Source organism: Electrona antarctica, assembly GCF_951216825.1.
Source record: "Electrona antarctica genome assembly, chromosome: 16".
NCBI lineage: Eukaryota > Metazoa > Chordata > Actinopteri > Myctophiformes > Myctophidae > Electrona > Electrona antarctica.
This window is the reverse complement of record NC_136797.1, coordinates 20,317,772-20,339,457: the sequence shown is the minus strand read 5'-3', so window position 1 is coordinate 20,339,457 and position 21,686 is coordinate 20,317,772. Positions and strand designations below refer to the sequence as shown.

General features: G+C 44.7%; 4 protein-coding genes across 4 annotated transcripts; all 4 read left to right on the top strand.

Annotated features, from left to right (window-relative positions):
- Positions 1-1,072: 1,072 nt before the first annotated feature.
- On the top strand, positions 1,073-7,035 carry LOC306939140 (apelin receptor B-like; the record flags this gene model as incomplete). Its single annotated transcript, XM_079523653.1, has 2 exons — positions 1,073-1,431; positions 6,408-7,035. 2 exons carry the CDS (start codon positions 1,073-1,075, stop codon positions 7,033-7,035), a joined length of 987 nt encoding a protein of 328 aa, XP_079379779.1.
- Positions 7,036-8,868: 1,833 nt separating this feature from the next.
- Positions 8,869-10,075, top strand: LOC306939545 (apelin receptor B-like; the record flags this gene model as incomplete). The annotated part of the gene is made up of 2 exons (XM_079524136.1): positions 8,869-9,227; positions 9,448-10,075. 2 exons carry the CDS (start codon positions 8,869-8,871, stop codon positions 10,073-10,075), a joined length of 987 nt encoding a protein of 328 aa, XP_079380262.1.
- Positions 10,076-11,839: 1,764 nt separating this feature from the next.
- LOC306939336 (apelin receptor B-like) lies at positions 11,840-13,235 on the top strand (the record flags this gene model as incomplete). The annotated part of the gene is made up of 2 exons (XM_079523923.1): positions 11,840-12,267; positions 12,608-13,235. The coding sequence occupies 2 exons, from the start codon at positions 11,840-11,842 to the stop codon at positions 13,233-13,235; spliced, it is 1,056 nt and encodes a 351-aa protein (XP_079380049.1).
- Positions 13,236-15,011: 1,776 nt separating this feature from the next.
- LOC306939335 (apelin receptor B-like) lies at positions 15,012-16,407 on the top strand (the record flags this gene model as incomplete). Its single annotated transcript, XM_079523922.1, has 2 exons — positions 15,012-15,439; positions 15,780-16,407. The coding sequence occupies 2 exons, from the start codon at positions 15,012-15,014 to the stop codon at positions 16,405-16,407; spliced, it is 1,056 nt and encodes a 351-aa protein (XP_079380048.1).
- Positions 16,408-21,686: the final 5,279 nt, after the last annotated feature.

The window sequence follows — 21,686 nt, the reverse complement described above, 5'->3', positions numbered from 1 at the left end:
TCCTGGGATTATTCTCATCAGAATTATATATATTTTTCCTTTCTTGACATTGATCAGTAGTGGATGTGGACAATAGTAGGTCCTCAACAATTATATGAACATAGGTTGAGAATGGGTGAGGTCATACATATTTTACCACAAAAAAGTACTAGATAGTACAAGCTATTGCTATAGAGCGTCGTAGTCCCGCCCCCTTTCATGACGACGCCAGGCCCAGGAAATAATTCCCAGTGCATTTTTCCCATTTTTTTACAACATTTTATAGCGATTTTTTTTTTTTATTATTTACTCTAAAAGTTGTCCTTTAAGGTGCTGGGTTAGAAAGTGACATCAGAAAAATAATACTTTTTCTTCTTTCTTTATGGGAGCAGATCAGTGTGCGGGTTAAGATTCTTTAAGCCGAGCAGTCCGGGCAGCTAGGCTGGTAATCCCGACGACATTTGCTGCATGTCTTCTCCCCATCTCTCTCCCCGTTCCCTGTCATCCTACTGTACATCTATAAATAAAGGCATTTTTTTTCAATAACAGTTGTGCTGGTCAAGTTTGTTAAAACGTTTGTTAAAATGTTTTGTCATTATTGTTATTATTCTCAAGTACCCCGTGTACCCCTGGGGTTACCCCCAATTGAGGAACAATGGGTCCTAGGAGGGAGGGGGATTGGGCATGTCCGAGGATGGGACTAGGGCATGTCCTAGGAGGGAGGGGGCTTGGGCATGTCCGAGGATGGGACTAGGGCATGTCCTAGGAGGGAGCTGGGGGCTGCTTGGGCATGTCCTAGGAGGTGGGGCTAGGAGGGGATGCAGTTCATCAAGGGTATATAAGGGTCAGACCACTCAGATGTGAAACACACTTCAGAGTGCTGACAACTTGTCCTGGGATCACGTCCATCAGAAGTACAGTAGCTTCACACTGTGGACGTTGTTTTGAAGTTTCGTTAATTTGAACCTGCACAGACTAAATACACATTTCAAATACGAGAACGGGATCATCAGAGAGGAACAAAATGGAGATGGAGATGCAGAATGAAAGTGCTTATGAGTACTATGACTACGAGGACAACCAGACGTCCAGCATGCTGTGTGACTACTCAGAGTGGGGACCTTCATACTCTGTCATCCCGTTGCTCTACATGCTCATCTTCATCCTGGGCCTGTCTGGAAACGGACTGGTCATCTTCACCGTGTGGAGAGCACAGGGCAAGCGGCGCACTGCCGACGTCTACATCGGCAACCTGGCTGTAGCCGACCTGACCTTTGTGCTCACTCTGCCTCTGTGGGCAGTGTACACGGCCATGGGCTACCACTGGCCCTTTGGAGTGGCCCTGTGCAAGATCAGCAGCTACATGGTCCATCTGAACATGTACGCCAGCGTTTACTGCCTTACCTGTATGAGCTACGACCGCTACCTGGCCATCGTACGCTCCTCCTCAAGGTGATTAGAGTTTTGACTATCATTTTGATTTGGTTTTGACCTGTTTATTTTCAATTTCAATATAGATTTGATTAGTTTCAATATAGTTTTGATTAGTTTTTGTCATGTAAAGTGAACTACATGTGTCAAGCTAATAGGACTACATTCCATTATGCCAAGTCTGTAGTGCGCATGTGTTGCGCACGCCGGTATGTGTGAGTTGTGGTTGATTGGCACACGTCAATAAAACAGTCAGTTGTTATGTAACCCGCAAGCGTTGGTCAGAGCGTCCTGTGTTCTAATCTAAAGTAAGATTACAAGCGTATCAAAACGTTACATGGTGTCAGAAGTTAACTTAACAGTTGAAGAAGGAAAAGAAGAGTAACTTTGAGACTTTTGAACGTGTGTGTGCATCGCTATGGCGAAGTTTCCCTCCCCGGATCAGTTGGATTTCACGAAGCCGGCAACCTGGCCAGATTGGAAGGAAAGATTTTCCCGGTACAGGATTGCAACAAAACTGACGGCGGAGGCTGATGTAATACAGGTCAGCGCCTTAATATACTCCATGGGAGCAGAGGCTGAGCACATATTTAAATCGTTCACATTCACGGATGCACTAGATAGAGACAAATATGACCCAGTGCTTGCAAAATTTGACGCACATTTTGTCCCCAAACGTAACGTCATATTTGAGAGGGCTAGGTTTCACTCAAGAGCGCAGCATGCTGGCGAAAATGTGGAAGCGTTTGTACGGCAGCTCTATGAGTTAGCAGAAAACTGCGAGTTTGGAGCCCAGAAAGATGACAATTTGAGGGACAGGTTAGTCCTGGGAATCCGTGATAAAGGACTGTCTCAAAAGCTACAAATGAAGGATGATCTGACGCTGCGTAGTGCAATTGACATGGCGAGGCATAGCGAGCTAATTAAAGGACAGAACCAAGGCTCATCAGACAATGTGGATGAAGTCAAAACCTTCAGACAGAAGGGAAGGAGAGACTATAAAGCAAGTGGAGCTAATGCACACACTCCACACAGACAGAAAAACGAAAGGGGCAGAGGAAACTGTGGAAAATGTCACAGAGAACACAGTGATCCAGATCAGTGTCCAGCCAAAGGAAAAAGGTGCAACAACTGTAAGAAAATGGGACACTTTGCAGTAGCATGTTACACTAAGAGTGTGCGGGAGGTGACAGTAAATGACCGGCAAAGTGACAGGGATGAAGAGGAGTCTGTTTTCCTAGGGTCACTAACTGAAATGAACACAAATGTGAACGAGGTCATTACTGAAGATGAGCCACCGTGGCACACTACACTGAACATTGCTAATACTCCTGTGATATTTAAGATTGACTCAGGGGCTGACACGTCAGTGATAACAGAAGCTACATACAATGGCCTAGCCAAAAGGCCCCAGCTTAAACCTGTCAAAACACCACTTGGAAGCCCAGGCGGCACAGTGACCACTAGAGGGCAGTTTTTAGCCAAGATCAAGGCTCAGCTGCAAGACAAGCTGCGTGACTGTCACTTCAGAGTGGTTGTAGTCAAGTCATGTGGAGAAAACCTGCTTGGTCGAGCAGTGGCCACCAAGTTAGGCCTGATCAAACGGCTGAATGAAGTGAGTGTGTTCGGTGAGTTGGGCACATTAAAGGGAGATCCTGTGAGGATTGTGCTTAAAGAGGGGGCCAAGCCCTACAGTGTAGCCACACCACGACGAGTCCCTATTCCACTGTTGCCCAAGGTGGAGGCAGAATTGAAACGGATGGAGTCACTGGGCATTATAGAGAAAGTCACACAGCCAACGCAATGGTGTGCACCTATGGTCCCAGTGATAAAGAAGAACAACAAAATCAGAATATGTGTTGACTTAAAGAGGCTGAACGAATGTGTTGAACGAGAAAAGTTCATACTGCCTACTATTGACGACCTTCTCCCCAAGCTAGCAGGAAGTGCAGTCTTCACAAGCCTGGACGCGGCCAGCGGATTCTGGCAGATCCTTTTGGAGGAGGACTGTGCCCGGCTGACTACGTTTATCACCCCATGGGGTAGATACTGCTTTAAAAGGCTGCCTTTCGGCATCACGTCAGCACCCGAAATATTTCAGAGGAAAATGTCGGAGCTGCTGGAAGGACATGAAGGCGTGATAGTCTACATGGACGACATTTTGATTTTCGGAGAAAACCAAAAGCTACATGACATGAGACTCAGCAAGGTTATGGAGTCCATCAGAAACTCTGGCCTCAAGCTCAACAAAGAAAAGTGTAAGATGTCTCAAACGAAGTTGGACTTTTTGGGGCAGGTGGTGAGCAAGGATGGCATTAAGCCAAACCCAGCGAGAGTTGCCGCTATCACAGACATGAGCGCCCCAACGAACGTTCCGGAACTGAGGCGGTTCCTCGGAATGGTGACCTACATAGGTCGCTATCTGTCAAACTTGTCCACCTGTCTCCAGCCGTTGAACGAACTGCTAAAGTTTGACAGAGAATGGGTCTGGGGTCCGGAACAAGAAAGAGCATTCACTGAGGTGAAATCACTGATCTCCTCAGCACCAGCTTTAGTCTACTTTGACCCTCGGAGACCCACCGTCGTCAGCGCCGATGCAAGCAGCTATGGCCTGGGAGGCTTACTGATGCAGGACCATGATGGGACACTGAAGCCCGTGGCATTCTGTTCCCGTACTCTATCTGATGCTGAACGAAGATACGCCCAGATCGAGAAGGAATGTCTGGCGGGCGTTTGGGCGTCAGAACGTTTCTACCAGTATCTGTGTGGCCTAGAGTCATACGAGCTACACACAGACCATAAGCCACTGGTCACACTGATCAATTCAAAAGATCTGGATACGACACCCCTCCGCTGCCAGCGTCTCCTCATCAGACTGATGAAGTTCAATCCTGTAGCTGTGTATGTCCCGGGGAAGAACCTCGTCGCTGCTGATGCACTGTCGAGGCGCCCGCTACGAAGCACAGATCCGGGCAGCCTGGAAAAGGAGGTCCAGGCATACGTTAATGCCATTGAGGAGAGCGTAGGAGTAAGGAGGCCGGTCTTGGAGCAGATCATGGAGCAAACAGAGAAGGACAGTGAGCTCCAGTGTGTCCTGAGCTACATAAAGACAGGCTGGCCAGGTCACATCAAAAGTGTGGCCATATTGGCGAAGCCGTACTTCCACGAGCGTGGAACTCTAAGTGAGCTGAATGGAGTCCTGAGACATGGCAACCAGATTGTTGTCCCATTCAGCATGCGCAATGACATGGTCCGGAAGGTCCACCAGGGTCACCAGGGGCTGACGAAATGTAGACAGCGCTACAATGATTCCATCTGGTGGCCAGGTATTGGGGATGATGTGAAAGAACTCATACAGTCATGTCGGCACTGCAACCTCAACCGACCCAGTCAGCGCAAGGAGCCTTTAATCACTACAGCACTGCCAGAGCTGCCTTGGCAGAAGATTGCAGCTGACCTCTGTGAGTACAAAGGCCGACACTACCTTGTCATAATTGACTATTTCTCCAGATGGCTGGAAATCCTCAATCTGCCAAAGACAAACTGTGAAACAGTCATTGGGAAGATGAAGAGCACCTTCAGCCGCTGGGGGATCGCTTCGGAGGTCCGAACCGACAACGGGCCTCAATTCTCTGCAGAGCCCTTCAAGAAGTTTGCTGCAGAGTTCGATTTCCAACATGTCACATCCAGTCCCTATTGTCCTCAGTCAAACGGCATGGCTGAACGCGCGGTTCAGTCAGCCAAAGCCATTCTCAAGCAGGATGACCCTCACCTGGCACTCCTGTGCTATCGGTCAACACCAACAGAGCCAACAAGAGAGAGCCCTGCTAAACTCATGATGGGCCGGAACCTGCGAACAACCCTGCCGACCCTCATGGAGAATCTGAAACCTGCTTGGCCTGATTTGGAAAAGGTCAGGAAAAATGACAAGCAAGCTAAGCAGTCCTACGAGAAGTTCTACAACCGCAGGCACTCAGCAAGGCCTCTCCCGCCTCTCGCCTGTGGTGATCGAGTACGTCTTAAGGTCGACGGAGAGAAGACGTGGGCGACAACAGCGGTGGTGCAGCGTGAGGAGCCTACACCACGGTCGTTCACACTGCAGACAGGCCGAGGTGGCACACCCAGGAGGAACCGGAGGAACATCCAGCTGGTCAACAGAGAGACTCCAGTGGAACCACCAGCGGAGCCACCAGCGGAGCCACCAGCGGTCCCGCCTGAACCAGAACATTATGCACCAGAGTATCCTGATCCAGTACCCCCGGTACTGTACACTACACAACCTGTCAGCAGCCACCCAGCAGCAGGTCTCGGAGGTCCTGTTGTCACCAGGAGCGGAAGAGTGGTGAAGCCTAACAGTCGCTATGTTAGTTAGGTTGTTTGTTACTGTAAGCAGAGATGGATGGCATTAGGGCAGAATAATCCCTGCCTCCTCTCGGGGTTGTGGTAGTCCACCCACGCCCCTTAAGGTCAGTTAATCTTTGAAATGTTTACAGCTAATTTGCATGCTTGATGTTATTTGCATTTACGTTTGATTCGTTAATCTAACTTTTGATGCATATGGTTTTGTGATTGAAAGAAAAAGATAAGCTGAGGTTTTTGATTGGTGATATTGCCTTTGTAAAAGACTTTGGGGTTTCTTTACTTAAGAGGGGAGGTGTCATGTAAAGTGAACTACATGTGTCAAGCTAATAGGACTACATTCCATTATGCCAAGTCTGTAGTGCGCATGTGTTGCGCACGCCGGTATGTGTGAGTTGTGGTTGATTGGCACACGTCAATAAAACAGTCAGTTGTTATGTAACCCGCAAGCGTTGGTCAGAGCGTCCTGTGTTCTAATCTAAAGTAAGATTACAAGCGTATCAAAACGTTACAGTTTTAACCGTGGGTTTTCTAGTTATTTTATGAATGAAATAAAGCAGAAAGATTTCAGTTATTTTCATTTAGCTATTTTGTTTAGGTAACTACAGTATAACAACCATTGTGTCCTCTATGTCCAGCTCACAGCTTCGTACCCGGCGTCACATGAGGGCGTCCCTGACAGTGATGTGGCTCCTGTCTGCTCTACTGGCTGCCCCCACTCTAATCTTCCGCACCACCAAACATGAGGAGACAAGCAACCGTACTTCCTGTGTCATGGACTTCAGCCTGGTGGTGACAGATAAGAACAAAGAGAGCCTGCTGGTGGCCGGCCTCAGCCTCTGCTCCTCAGTCTTGGGGTTTCTTCTACCTTTCTTGGCCATGATGGTGTGCTACAGGTTCATCGGATGCACCGTCTCCCGCCACTTTGACGGCCTGCGCAAGGAAGAGCAGCGCAAGCGGAGACTGTTGAGGACCATCACCACACTGGTGATGGTGTTTGCTGCCTGTTGGACTCCCTTCCATGTGCTGAAGAGTGCTGACGCTCTCTCCTACCTGAACCTGGCTACAGACTCATGTGCCTTCCTACGTTTCCTCCTCCTGGCTCACCCCTACGCCACCTGTCTGGCCTACGTCAACAGCTGCCTCAACCCCTTCCTGTATGCCTTCTTTGATACACGCTTTCGCTCCCAGTGCCTGGGCCTGTTCAACCTGAAGAACGCTTTGCATGCCAGCCCTGCAATCTTACTGTCCTGCCAAAAGATCTAGGTTCAGTGCCTGGCCACAAAGTGTATCAGCTGAGCATGATGGCAATGTCTTTGGTCAGTTATCGGGACTATAAACGGATCCAAAGTGGCATGTCACACAGCATGTGACTGAAAGGGGTAAATTGAGGATTGTGGTGTATTGGTTCAGCCATTCTCCTCACAGGCTTCCGGTGGAAGGAATTCATGTTCGAGGCAAACTTCTTAAAACTCCTTAAAACAAGGGAACAATCTGCAGTATGCCTATGGTGCAGACAGTTTTGGACACAGCAGGAATGTGTGTCAAATGGACCAAAATGTTACTGTTGCTTCTTGCAGAGTTTATGCAAAGTGTAGATGAGCTTGGACCTCTCGTGTCTTTTCTAGATCTGGTGAAGAACTGTATTAGGCATGCTTGTGCTGCATGCACTTGTTTTCATGTGTAAGCACTTGATTGTTTTAATTCCAATCTTATGGGATGTATATACACCAGACAATTATTTTGTTGGTGTTTGTGTTAATTGTTTTGCCAGTCAGCAAAGCAGTGACAGAGATTGATCATTGTTGTAATGAGCGAACTTGGTTTGTAAATATGTGAATAGGCTACACATTGTGAATATACATTAAATTATGGAATTCAAATTTATGATTTGTAATAAAAAAGGTGGATTAACAAACAATGAATCTCGTCCGTCTGTTAATTGCTTGCTTGTTAAAGGCTGTAAGTGATGCTATTATATTAATAGCTCTAAATTCACATGATTCGCATTTCAAAGTATTAAACATTTCCTGGGATTATTCTCATCAGAATTATATATATTTTTCCTTTCTTGACATTGGTCAGTAGTGGATGTGGACAATAGTAGGTCCTCAACAATTATATGAACATAGGTTGAGAATGGGTGAGGTCATACATATTTTACCACAAAAAAGTACTAGATAGTACAAGCTATTGCTATAGAGCGTCGTAGTCCCGCCCCCTTTCATGACGACGCCAGGCCCAGGAAATAATTCCCAGTGCATTTTTCCCATTTTTTTACAACATTTTATAGCGATTTATTTTTTTATTATTTACTCTAAAAGTTGTCCTTTAAGGTGCTGGGTTAGAAAGTGACATCAGAAAAATAATACTTTTTCTTCTTTCTTTATGGGAGCAGATCAGTGTGCGGGTTAAGATTCTTTAAGCCGAGCAGTCCGGGCAGCTAGGCTGGTAATCCCGACGACATTTGCTGCATGTCTTCTCCCCATCTCTCTCCCCGTTCCCTGTCATCCTACTGTACATCTATAAATAAAGGCATTTTTTTTCAATAACAGTTGTGCTGGTCAAGTTTGTTAAAACGTTTGTTAAAATGTTTTGTCATTATTGTTATTATTCTCAAGTACCCCGTGTACCCCTGGGGTTACCCCCAATTGAGGAACAATGGGTCCTAGGAGGGAGGGGGATTGGGCATGTCCGAGGATGGGACTAGGGCATGTCCTAGGAGGGAGGGGGCTTGGGCATGTCCGAGGATGGGACTAGGGCATGTCCTAGGAGGGAGCTGGGGGCTGCTTGGGCATGTCCTAGGAGGTGGGGCTAGGAGGGGATGCAGTTCATCAGGGGTATATAAGGGTCAGACCACTCAGATGTGAAACACACTTCAGAGTGCTGACAACTTGTCCTGGGATCACGTCCATCAGAAGTACAGTAGCTTCACACTGTGGACGTTGTTTTGAAGTTTCGTTAATTTGAACCTGCACAGACTAAATACACATTTCAAATACGAGAACGGGATCATCAGAGAGGAACAAAATGGAGATGGAGATGCAGAATGAAAGTGCTTATGAGTACTATGACTACGAGGACAACCAGACGTCCAGCATGCTGTGTGACTACTCAGAGTGGGGACCTTCATACTCTGTCATCCCGTTGCTCTACATGCTCATCTTCATCCTGGGCCTGTCCGGAAACGGACTGGTCATCATCACCGTGTGGAGAGCACAGGGCAAGCGGCGCACTGCCGACGTCTACATCGGCAACCTGGCTGTAGCCGACCTGACCTTTGTGCTCACTCTGCCTCTGTGGGCAGTGTACACGGCCATGGGCTACCACTGGCCCTTTGGAGTGGCCCTGTGCAAGATCAGCAGCTACATGGTCCATCTGAACATGTACGCCAGCGTTTACTGCCTTACCTGTATGAGCTACGACCGCTACCTGGCCATCGTACGCTCCTCCTCAAGGTGATTAGAGTTTTGACTATCATTTTCATTTGGTTTTGACCTGTTTATTTTCAATTTCAATATAGATTTGATTAGTTTCAATATAGTTTTGATTAGTTTTAACCGTGGGTTTTCTAGTTATTTTATGAATGAAATAAAGCAGAAAGATTTCAGTTATTTTCATTTAGCTATTTTGTTTAGGTAACTACAGTATAACAACCATTGTGTCCTCTATGTCCAGCTCACAGCTTCGTACCCGGGGTCACATGAGGGCGTCCCTGACAGTGATGTGGCTCCTGTCTGCTCTACTGGCTGCCCCCACTCTAATCTTCCGCACCACCAAACATGAGGAGACAAGCAATCGTACTTCCTGTGTCATGGACTTCAGCCTGGTGGTGACAGATAAGAACAAAGAGAGCCTGCTGGTGGCCGGCCTCAGCCTCTGCTCCTCAGTCTTGGGGTTTCTTCTACCTTTCTTGGCCATGATGGTGTGCTACAGGTTCATCGGATGCACCGTCTCCCGCCACTTTGACGGCCTGCGCAAGGAAGAGCAGCGCAAGCGGAGACTGTTGAGGACCATCACCACACTGGTGATGGTGTTTGCTGCCTGTTGGACTCCCTTCCATGTGCTGAAGAGTGCTGACGCTCTCTCCTACCTGAACCTGGCTACAGACTCATGTGCCTTCCTACGTTTCCTCCTCCTGGCTCACCCCTACGCCACCTGTCTGGCCTACGTCAACAGCTGCCTCAACCCCTTCCTGTATGCCTTCTTTGATACACGCTTTCGCTCCCAGTGCCTGGGCCTGTTCAACCTGAAGAAGGCTTTGCATGCCAGCCCTGCAATCTTACTGTCCTGCCAAAAGATCTAGGTTCAGTGCCTGGCCACAAAGTGTATCAGCTGAGCATGATGGCAATGTCTTTGGTCAGTTATCGGGACTATAAACGGATCCAAAGTGGCATGTCACACAGCATGTGACTGAAAGGGGTAAATTGAGGATTGTGGTGTATTGGTTCAGCCATTCTCCTCACAGGCTTCCGGTGGAAGGAATTCATGTTCGAGGCAAACTTCTTAAAACTCCTTAAAACAAGGGAACAATCTGCAGTATGCCTATGGTGCAGACAGTTTTGGACACAGCAGGAATGTGTGTCAAATGGACCAAAATGTTACTGTTGCTTCTTGCAGAGTTTATGCAAAGTGTAGATGAGCTTGGACCTCTCGTGTCTTTTCTAGATCTGGTGAAGAACTGTATTAGGCATGATTGTGCTGCATGCACTTGTTTTCATGTGTAAGCACTTGATTGTTTTAATTCCAATCTTATGGGATGTATATACACCAGACAATTATTTTGTTGGTGTTTGTGTTAATTGTTTTGCCAGTCAGCAAAGCAGTGACAGAGATTGATCATTGTTGTAATGAGCGAACTTGGTTTGTAAATATGTGAATAGGCTACACATTGTGAATATACATTAAATTATGGAATTCAAATTTATGATTTGTAATAAAAAAGGTGGATTAACAAACAATGAATCTCATCCGTCTGTTAATTGCTTGCTTGTTAAAGGCTGTAAGTGATGCTATTATATTAATAGCTCTAAATTCACATGATTCGCATTTCAAAGTATTAAACATTTCCTGGGATTATTCTCATCAGAATTATATATATTTTTCCTTTCTTGACATTGGTCAGTAGTGGATGTGGACAATAATAGGTCCTCAACAATTATATGAACATAGGTTGAGAATGGGTGAGGTCATACATATTTTACCACAAAAAAGTACTAGATAGTACAAGCTATTGCTATAGAGCGTCGTAGTCCCGCCCCCTTTCATGACGACGCCAGGCCCAGGAAATAATTCCCAGTGCATTTTTCCCATTTTTTTACAACATTTTATAGCGATTTATTTTTTTATTATTTACTCTAAAAGTTGTCCTTTAAGGTGCTGGGTTAGAAAGTGACAACAGAAAAATAATACTTTTTCTTCTTTCTTTATGGGAGCAGATCAGTGTGCGGGTTAAGATTCTTTAAGCCGAGCAGTCCAGGCAGCTAGGCTGGTAATCCCGACGACATTTGCTGCATGTCTTCTCCCCATCTCTCTCCCCGTTCCCTGTCATCCTACTGTACATCTATAAATAAAGGCATTTTTTTTCAATAACAGTTGTGCTGGTCAAGTTTGTTAAAACGTTTGTTAAAATGTTTTGTCATTATTGTTATTATTCTCAAGTACCCCGTGTACCCCTGGGGTTACCCCCAATTGAGGAACAATGGGTCCTAGGAGGGAGGGGGATTGGGCATGTCCGAGGATGGGACTAGGGCATGTCCTAGGAGGGAGGGGGCTTGGGCATGTCCGAGGATGGGACTAGGGCATGTCCTAGGAGGGAGCTGGGGGCTGCTTGGGCATGTCCTAGGAGGTGGGGCTAGGAGGGGATGCAGTTCATCAAGGGTATATAAGGGTCAGACCACTCAGATGTGAAACACACTTCAGAGTGCTGACAACTTGTCCTGGGATCACGTCCATCAGAAGTACAGTAGCTTCACACTGTGGACGTTGTTTTGAAGTTTCGTTAATTTGAACCTGCACAGACTAAATACACATTTCAAATACGAGAACGGGATCATCAGAGAGGAACAAAATGGAGATGGAGATGCAGAATGAAAGTGCTTATGAGTACTATGACTACGAGGACAACCAGACGTCCAGCATGCTGTGTGACTACTCAGAGTGGGGACCTTCATACTCTGTCATCCCGTTGCTCTACATGCTCATCTTCATCCTGGGCCTGTCTGGAAACGGACTGGTCATCTTCACCGTGTGGAGAGCACAGGGCAAGCGGCGCACTGCCGACGTCTACATCGGCAACCTGGCTGTAGCCGATCTGACCTTTGTGCTCACTCTGCCTCTGTGGGCAGTGTACACGGCCATGGGCTACCACTGGCCCTTTGGAGTGGCCCTGTGCAAGATCAGCAGCTACATGGTCCATCTGAACATGTACGCCAGCGTTTACTGCCTTACCTGTATGAGCTACGACCGCTACCTGGCCATCGTACGCTCCTCCTCAAGGTGATTAGAGTTTTGACTATCATTTCGATTTGTTTTTGACCTGTTTATTGTCAATTTCAATATAGATTTGATTAGTTTCAATATAGTTTTGATTAGTTTTAACCGTGGGTTGTCTAGTTATTTTATGAATTAAATAAAGCAGAAAGATTAAAACTAAGCAAATTTTCTCTATGATTAGTTATTTTTTTGAAAGTTTTGTAGACAAACAATACAGTTTCAGGTATCTTTTTAATATTATTTCAGTTTTATAAAATGTGGATTAGTTCAAATTCAGTTATTTTCATTTAGCTATTTTTTTAGGTAACTACAGTATAACAACCATTGTGTCCTCTATGTCCAGCTCACAGCTTCGTACCCGGGGTCACATGAGGGCGTCCCTGACAGTGATGTGGCTCCTGTCTGCTCTACTGGCTGCCCCCACTCTAATCTTCCGCACCACCAAACATGAGGAGACAAGCAACCGGACTTCCTGTGTCATGGACTTCAGCCTGGTGGTGACAGATAAGAACAAAGAGAGCCTGCTGGTGGCCAGCCTCAGCCTCTGCTCCTCAGTCTTGGGGTTTCTTCTACCTTTCTTGGCCATGATGGTGTGCTACTGGTTCATCGGATGCACCGTCTCCCGCCATTTCGACGGCCTGCGCAAGGAAGAGCAGCGCAAGCGGAGACTGTTGAGGACCATCACCACACTGGTGATGGTGTTTGCTGCCTGTTGGACTCCCTTCCATGTGCTGAAGAGTGCTGACGCTCTCTCCTACCTGAACCTGGCTCCAGACTCATGTGCCTTCCTACGTTTCCTCCTCCTGGCTCACCCCTACGCCACCTGTCTGGCCTACGTCAACAGCTGCCTCAACCCCTTCCTGTATGCCTTCTTTGATACACGCTTTCGCTCCCAGTGCCTGGGCCTGTTCAACCTGAAGAAGGCTTTGCATGCCAGCCCTGCAATCTTACTGGCCTGCCAAAAAATCTAGGTTCAGTGCCTGACCACAAAGTGTATCAGCTGAGCATGATGGCAATGTCTTTGGTCAGTTATCGGGACTATAAACAGATCCAAAGTGGCATGTCACACAGCATGTGACTGAAAGGGGTAAATTGAGGATTGTGGTGTATTGGTTCAGCCATTCTCCTCACAGGCTTCCGGTGGAAGGAATTCATGTTCGAGGCAAACTTCTTAAAACTCCTTAAAAAAAGGGAACAATCTGCAGTATGCCTGGTGCAGACATTTTTGGACACAGCAGGAATGTGTGTCAAATGGACCAAAATGTGACTGTTGCTTCTTGCAGAGTTTATGCAAAGTGTAGATGAGCTTGGACCTCTCGTGTCTTTTCTAGATCTGGTGAAGAACTGTATTAGGCATGCTTGTGCTGCAGGCACTTGTTTTCATGTGTAAGCACTTGATTGTTTTAATTCCAATCTTATGGGATGTATATACACCAGACAATTATTTTGTTGGTGTTTGTGTTAATTGTTTTGCCAGTCAGCAAAGCAGTGACCGAGATTGATCATTGTTGTAATGAGCGAACTTGGTTTGTAAATATGTGAATAGGCTACACATTGTGAATATAAATTAAATTATGGAATTCAAATTTATGATTTGTAATAAAAAAGGTGGATTAACAAACAATGAATCTCGTCCGTCTGTTAATTGCTTGCTTGTTAAAGGCTGTAAGTGATGCTATTATATTAATAGCTCTAAATTCACATGACCACTCAGATAAGATTCGCATTTCAAAGTATTAAACATTTCCTGGGATTATTCTCATCAGAATTATATATATTTTTAATTTCTTGACATTGGTCAGTAGTGGATGTGGACAATAGTAGGTCCTCAACAATTATATGAACATAGGTTGAGAATGGGTGAGGTCATACATATTTTACCACAAAAAAGTACTAGATAGTACAAGCTATTGCTATAGAGCGTCGTAGTCCCGCCCCCTTTCATGACGACGCCAGGCCCAGGAAATAATTCCCAGTGCATTTTTCCCATTTTTTTACAACATTTTATAGCGATTTATTTTTTTATTATTTACTCTAAAAGTTGTCCTTTAAGGTGCTGGGTTAGAAAGTGACATCAGAAAAATAATACTTTTTCTTCTTTCTTTATGGGAGCAGATCAGTGTGCGGGTTAAGATTCTTTAAGCCGAGCAGTCCAGGCAGCTAGGCTGGTAATCCCGACGACATTTGCTGCATGTCTTCTCCCCATCTCTCTCCCCGTTCCCTGTCATCCTACTGTACATCTATAAATAAAGGCATTTTTTTTCAATAACAGTTGTGCTGGTCAAGTTTGTTAAAACGTTTGTTAAAATGTTTTGTCATTATTGTTATTATTCTCAAGTACCCCGTGTACCCCTGGGGTTACCCCCAATTGAGGAACAATGGGTCCTAGGAGGGAGGGGGATTGGGCATGTCCGAGGATGGGACTAGGGCATGTCCTAGGAGGGAGGGGGCTTGGGCATGTCCGAGGATGGGACTAGGGCATGTCCTAGGAGGGAGCTGGGGGCTGCTTGGGCATGTCCTAGGAGGTGGGGCTAGGAGGGGATGCAGTTCATCAAGGGTATATAAGGGTCAGACCACTCAGATGTGAAACACACTTCAGAGTGCTGACAACTTGTCCTGGGATCACGTCCATCAGAAGTACAGTAGCTTCACACTGTGGACGTTGTTTTGAAGTTTCGTTAATTTGAACCTGCACAGACTAAATACACATTTCAAATACGAGAACGGGATCATCAGAGAGGAACAAAATGGAGATGGAGATGCAGAATGAAAGTGCTTATGAGTACTATGACTACGAGGACAACCAGACGTCCAGCATGCTGTGTGACTACTCAGAGTGGGGACCTTCATACTCTGTCATCCCGTTGCTCTACATGCTCATCTTCATCCTGGGCCTGTCTGGAAACGGACTGGTCATCTTCACCGTGTGGAGAGCACAGGGCAAGCGGCGCACTGCCGACGTCTACATCGGCAACCTGGCTGTAGCCGATCTGACCTTTGTGCTCACTCTGCCTCTGTGGGCAGTGTACACGGCCATGGGCTACCACTGGCCCTTTGGAGTGGCCCTGTGCAAGATCAGCAGCTACATGGTCCATCTGAACATGTACGCCAGCGTTTACTGCCTTACCTGTATGAGCTACGACCGCTACCTGGCCATCGTACGCTCCTCCTCAAGGTGATTAGAGTTTTGACTATCATTTCGATTTGTTTTTGACCTGTTTATTGTCAATTTCAATATAGATTTGATTAGTTTCAATATAGTTTTGATTAGTTTTAACCGTGGGTTGTCTAGTTATTTTATGAATTAAATAAAGCAGAAAGATTAAAACTAAGCAAATTTTCTCTATGATTAGTTATTTTTTTGAAAGTTTTGTAGACAAACAATACAGTTTCAGGTATCTTTTTAATATTATTTCAGTTTTATAAAATGTGGATTAGTTCAAATTCAGTTATTTTCATTTAGCTATTTTTTTAGGTAACTACAGTATAACAACCATTGTGTCCTCTATGTCCAGCTCACAGCTTCGTACCCGGGGTCACATGAGGGCGTCCCTGACAGTGATGTGGCTCCTGTCTGCTCTACTGGCTGCCCCCACTCTAATCTTCCGCACCACCAAACATGAGGAGACAAGCAACCGGACTTCCTGTGTCATGGACTTCAGCCTGGTGGTGACAGATAAGAACAAAGAGAGCCTGCTGGTGGCCAGCCTCAGCCTCTGCTCCTCAGTCTTGGGGTTTCTTCTACCTTTCTTGGCCATGATGGTGTGCTACTGGTTCATCGGATGCACCGTCTCCCGCCATTTCGACGGCCTGCGCAAGGAAGAGCAGCGCAAGCGGAGACTGTTGAGGACCATCACCACACTGGTGATGGTGTTTGCTGCCTGTTGGACTCCCTTCCATGTGCTGAAGAGTGCTGACGCTCTCTCCTACCTGAACCTGGCTCCAGACTCATGTGCCTTCCTACGTTTCCTCCTCCTGGCTCACCCCTACGCCACCTGTCTGGCCTACGTCAACAGCTGCCTCAACCCCTTCCTGTATGCCTTCTTTGATACACGCTTTCGCTCCCAGTGCCTGGGCCTGTTCAACCTGAAGAAGGCTTTGCATGCCAGCCCTGCAATCTTACTGGCCTGCCAAAAAATCTAGGTTCAGTGCCTGACCACAAAGTGTATCAGCTGAGCATGATGGCAATGTCTTTGGTCAGTTATCGGGACTATAAACAGATCCAAAGTGGCATGTCACACAGCATGTGACTGAAAGGGGTAAATTGAGGATTGTGGTGTATTGGTTCAGCCATTCTCCTCACAGGCTTCCGGTGGAAGGAATTCATGTTCGAGGCAAACTTCTTAAAACTCCTTAAAAAAAGGGAACAATCTGCAGTATGCCTGGTGCAGACATTTTTGGACACAGCAGGAATGTGTGTCAAATGGACCAAAATGTGACTGTTGCTTCTTGCAGAGTTTATGCAAAGTGTAGATGAGCTTGGACCTCTCGTGTCTTTTCTAGATCTGGTGAAGAACTGTATTAGGCATGCTTGTGCTGCAGGCACTTGTTTTCATGTGTAAGCACTTGATTGTTTTAATTCCAATCTTATGGGATGTATATACACCAGACAATTATTTTGTTGGTGTTTGTGTTAATTGTTTTGCCAGTCAGCAAAGCAGTGACCGAGATTGATCATTGTTGTAATGAGCGAACTTGGTTTGTAAATATGTGAATAGGCTACACATTGTGAATATAAATTAAATTATGGAATTCAAATTTCTGATTTGTAATAAAAAAGGTGGATTAACAAACAATGAATCTCGTCCGTCTGTTAATTGCTTGCTTGTTAAAGGCTGTAAGTGATGCTATTATATTAATAGCTCTAAATTCACATGACCACTCAGATAAGATTCGCATTTCAAAGTATTAAACATTTCCTGGGATTATTCTCATCAGAATTATATATATTTTTAATTTCTTGACATTGGTCAGTAGTGGATGTGGACAATAGTAGGTCCTCAACAATTATATGAACATAGGTTGAGAATGGGTGAGGTCATACATATTTTACCACAAAAAAGTACTAGATAGTACAAGCTATTGCTATAGAGCGTCGTAGTCCCGCCCCCTTTCATGACGACGCCAGGCCCAGGAAATAATTCCCAGTGCATTTTTCCCATAGACATTTCAAAATGTATTTATTTAAAGACCTTTTAAGCGTTGTATAAAGCCAACTCGAGTCGTGACAAATCATGACAAGAAAACACAATATTTTGGACCAAACAAATAATTACAAAGAAGAAAAACAAGAAGAAAAGTGTTGTAACCTGCCGTTTTCTTCTTCTTTCTAATTATTTGTTCGGCCCGAAAAATTGTGTTTGTTGTCATGATTTCTCACAACTCGAGTTGGCTTTGTACGACGCTTAAAAGGTCTTTAAATAAATATTTTTTGAAATGTCTATGAGGAAAATGAACGGGGAATCATTTCCTGGGCCCTGGTAGGGGGCAGGACTGTAACGCTCTATAAAAACGTACAACTAAACAGTGTTTTAGCTTTTTCCACAATGTGTACAAGTAAAGGTTTACAGACACTACAGAGACTGTAAACTAAGGAACTGAATTTACTATCTTGTGGATTAAGTGTGAAATTATATGAGCTCCAAGCTTGTGCGCCAACAATGGTACCACAGACTTCTATGGAAAATCATCTACAGACAAAAGGCTAGTCTAAACGTAGCCAACACGGATTGGAGCTGATGGCTGGTTCACTGTTTCTCCACTGACATCCACGTCTCTTTCCACGTACTTTGTTACACTTAACTCAACTACAACAATCAATCAGTTTCTCTTCAGTATTTTCTCTTATAAAATGGCATGCAGATGAAATTTAAGCTCTCTCCACATTCACGTTTCACCAGGTTAACTTGATGCTTTTGATTGATTGAAACATTTATTAACAGTTTGCAGAATTACAGTACATTTCAAGTACAACTCTTTACAAAAACTGTCAACTGTGAGTGGACGACACCATCAAGTATTGCACTTGTTTACAAGAGGGTCCACCATTTTCAATTCATCATAACATTTAGAGACGTACAAACTTCTATATAGCCAAAAACAGGAAATCAGAGGAGGTAAAAAGGGGGAAAAAGCATATACAGTGATTTTCAGAAATTACGGGGGCCAGTTTCGAATTGCAGCCATCCGTAGGTGCCCTTTGAGGGCGGTTTTGAAGGAGTCAATGGATTTGCATGTCTTAATGACTGTTGGTAGGGCGTTCCACATTTTGGTGGCATAGGAGCGAAATTAATTTAGTCCCTTGTTTGTGCCGAATCTGGGTTGCACATGGTTTGTTGAACTCCCTCTGGTGTTGTGGGTGTGGACTTTGTTGACATTAAGGAAGTATTTAGACAGGTACATGGGTATCTTGGTGGTGTTGTAGCGGATCTTGTGGACCAGACCCATTGCAAGATGCTGTACTCTGTCATAAAACCTAAGCCATTCCAGCCTGTCAAAATGGGCCGGGGTGAGGTCCCTCTACATTCAAGAGTCACCAGAGTTCTCTCTCAACCACAACAAACTACAAGCTTTGGAATGAGCTGCCTCTGAACATAAGACAAGCACCCACCCTTCAGGTGTTTACATCACACCTCAAGAGTAATTTTTATACTCTGGCATGTCCAATCACAGCATGAGTTGTTTTTTATGCTGAAATCGACACTGTGTATGTTGTATGTTGCTAAATTAAGTGTAGTTTTTAATTATTTATTGTAAAGCATGTTGGTACAACTTTGTTGTAATTTAATTTAATTAGCATTTTCCCAGCAGCCTGGGCATTTTCCAGCTCCTGCTGCTGGGTTGTGAAAAAATAAGAAAATAAACTAAAAGTCAATGCAGCGGCCCTTCCTCTCCCAGTCCCCATAGCGGGTGGGCTCCGGCCATCTGGGGCCCCCCTTCTCCTTGGAGTCAGGGTTGACGTCAGGACATATTCCGAGAACACCCTTCTTGCCCTTCCCTTCGGGCATGTCAAACCGGCCCTGCGGGGCTTTCTCTTTCTGCAGTGGTTCCTTGTCCTTAACCGGTCCACAGGCTGACCGTGAGCATCCTCTGAAAGCAGCTGGTCCCACTACGAATCCCTTGGTTACACAATGTTTGCTTGTAGCAGCACAGAGCCTCAGGAGAGACATGTTCTTTGTACAGGTGTTAATTCAACGTAGCTTATTTACCTATTATCCTCCTCTTTCTTTCTTTGACACCGCAAACGTAAGGGTCACTGGAAAATAACTGGCTCCATATATGGAGCTTATGGAGTCAACCATGACCATTTATGGAATCTTCGGTCGACCATTTGCCCAAATATGAAGATCATGTGGTCACTCACACTGACCTATTGAGTAGCAATGGTGATGTACCTGTTCGGTTATTTGGCGATGTTGTGCCGGGGCTCCGACCAGCCCATGCAGTAGGCAGAGTAAAGTGACTAACACGCACAGGTGAACTAAATGCTCCAATAATAGCTTATATTTGATGAACTCAAACGTGCATTTTATAGGGTTTTTATTAATTCATGTTAATCATAAACACTTACAATCATACATTCACACGTTCTGTTCACACTTCCCCCCAACACAAGATGAACTCAGTATCCCGGACTCTGGATCACAGGTCCTATTGGTCTGGTTTTATCCTAACTCTGCCGGTAGGGTTTACTATCATTTTACACTCTAAGACTGTCCCAGATCATGGTAAGCTTAGCTTGTCATTGATGACTCTCAGACTTAGTTCAGTGATGTGTCACTGAGTGACACTATGTGTGATCATGTGGTTTTAAATCTAATCAATGGAGAAAAGAAACACAAATAACACTTGGTTACAATCTAAACATCATATTACATCAATTATGAATAACGCACAATTATATCTATATAGCACATAATATATCGCATATAATACATACCGCTGGTCTCTGTCTGCTACATGTATCACGTTCGGTGGTATTGGTGAATCTAATTACACTTTGTGCCATACAGAATAGTCAATGCAGCCTTCTGACTGATCACACCTACATGCTAAACACTTCCGGCCAATCAGATGCCACTGACCATCCTGCCTCTCTCTGGCCACAGCAGCCGGCTCCTATTACAGTCCCTGTAATGCCCAACTACTTCTGCCTAGATTAAACTGTTTAGACTATTACAGGTATTTATCATTTAGCCTTTTTACCAACCCAATATATAATAGGTTATTAGAACACATTTAAACAATTGAAGAGGAATTAAAGATTGGTTACTTCAATATTTGTATGTTCTAGCTGAGTTGACTTCCCCTGTGAGAAGGAGTCAATAATGGCCTGCCTTACAACAGGAAGAGGCAGTAAAACCCCCGAAACCACCGGTCTGTCAATGCAACTGGAGTGCATTGGAATGTGGTCCCAGGACCTACAGCTACAGGAGAGTGGTACACATTGATCACTCAATCTGACCCAATATATTTCTCATTATGAGTACAAATCTCGCACACCCATAAATAACCAAACACTCCTCACGTCAGTTATGAAAATTGATATGGATATTAATTTTTCATAAACTGAAAGATTATTTTTGATATTAATATTTTTTTCGGAAATATTATTTTTTGATATTTGGGCGTATGCCAGTTTTTAGTAATTTCGGAACCTGTTAAATAATACTGGATCCACATACTGAAGTTATAACATTATACAACTTTGAAAAACACATTCAAATAAAACACATTAACTGCATAAATCAGTAAAACATGAAAATAATAAAAGGTTTACATGCGTCGATATCGTGGACATTTTCTTGTAATTATCCCAACGCACCCTTAAGTATTAAATTCAGTTACAGCTAATCAAACTTATGTAATACTTATATTAATGTGATGCAGTGCATCTCCACTTTTGTAGGATGCTGTTCCTGTCATGTCAGTTAGGGGTCACCTAACTGACATGAACTTTTGGTCACCTCTGTCCGTTTAATTGTATGGCTGTTTGCCCGGACAAAGCTTCAGACTTATCTAAACAACCCCCTTGTTTTGAGGAAGAAGACAGTTTATTTTCCACACAAGACTGGTTCCTTATCTTAAGAAACATTCTTCCTGTGCTCCCCCACCTGAAACGACTCTTTGGTTGCAGAATGGGGCCCAGTTGGTAAACACAAGTTTAAACAATGCAGTTTATTACCCCTGGTTGTTTCCTAACCAATCATGATCACAAACTTGTCTTAGTATTTTGTCACCGTGTTAGGAACCTCAAATTGTGATTTTACAAAATAATCGATTTTGCATCTCAACAACTTGGTGTCATTTGACTTTTTGGATTTTTTACTTTGACTTTACCAAAAGCAACCCAATTGAAAATTGCAAATCCTTGCAATGTTTAACCACATTCTGTGTCTTTCACACATGCAGTCTTTGTGCTT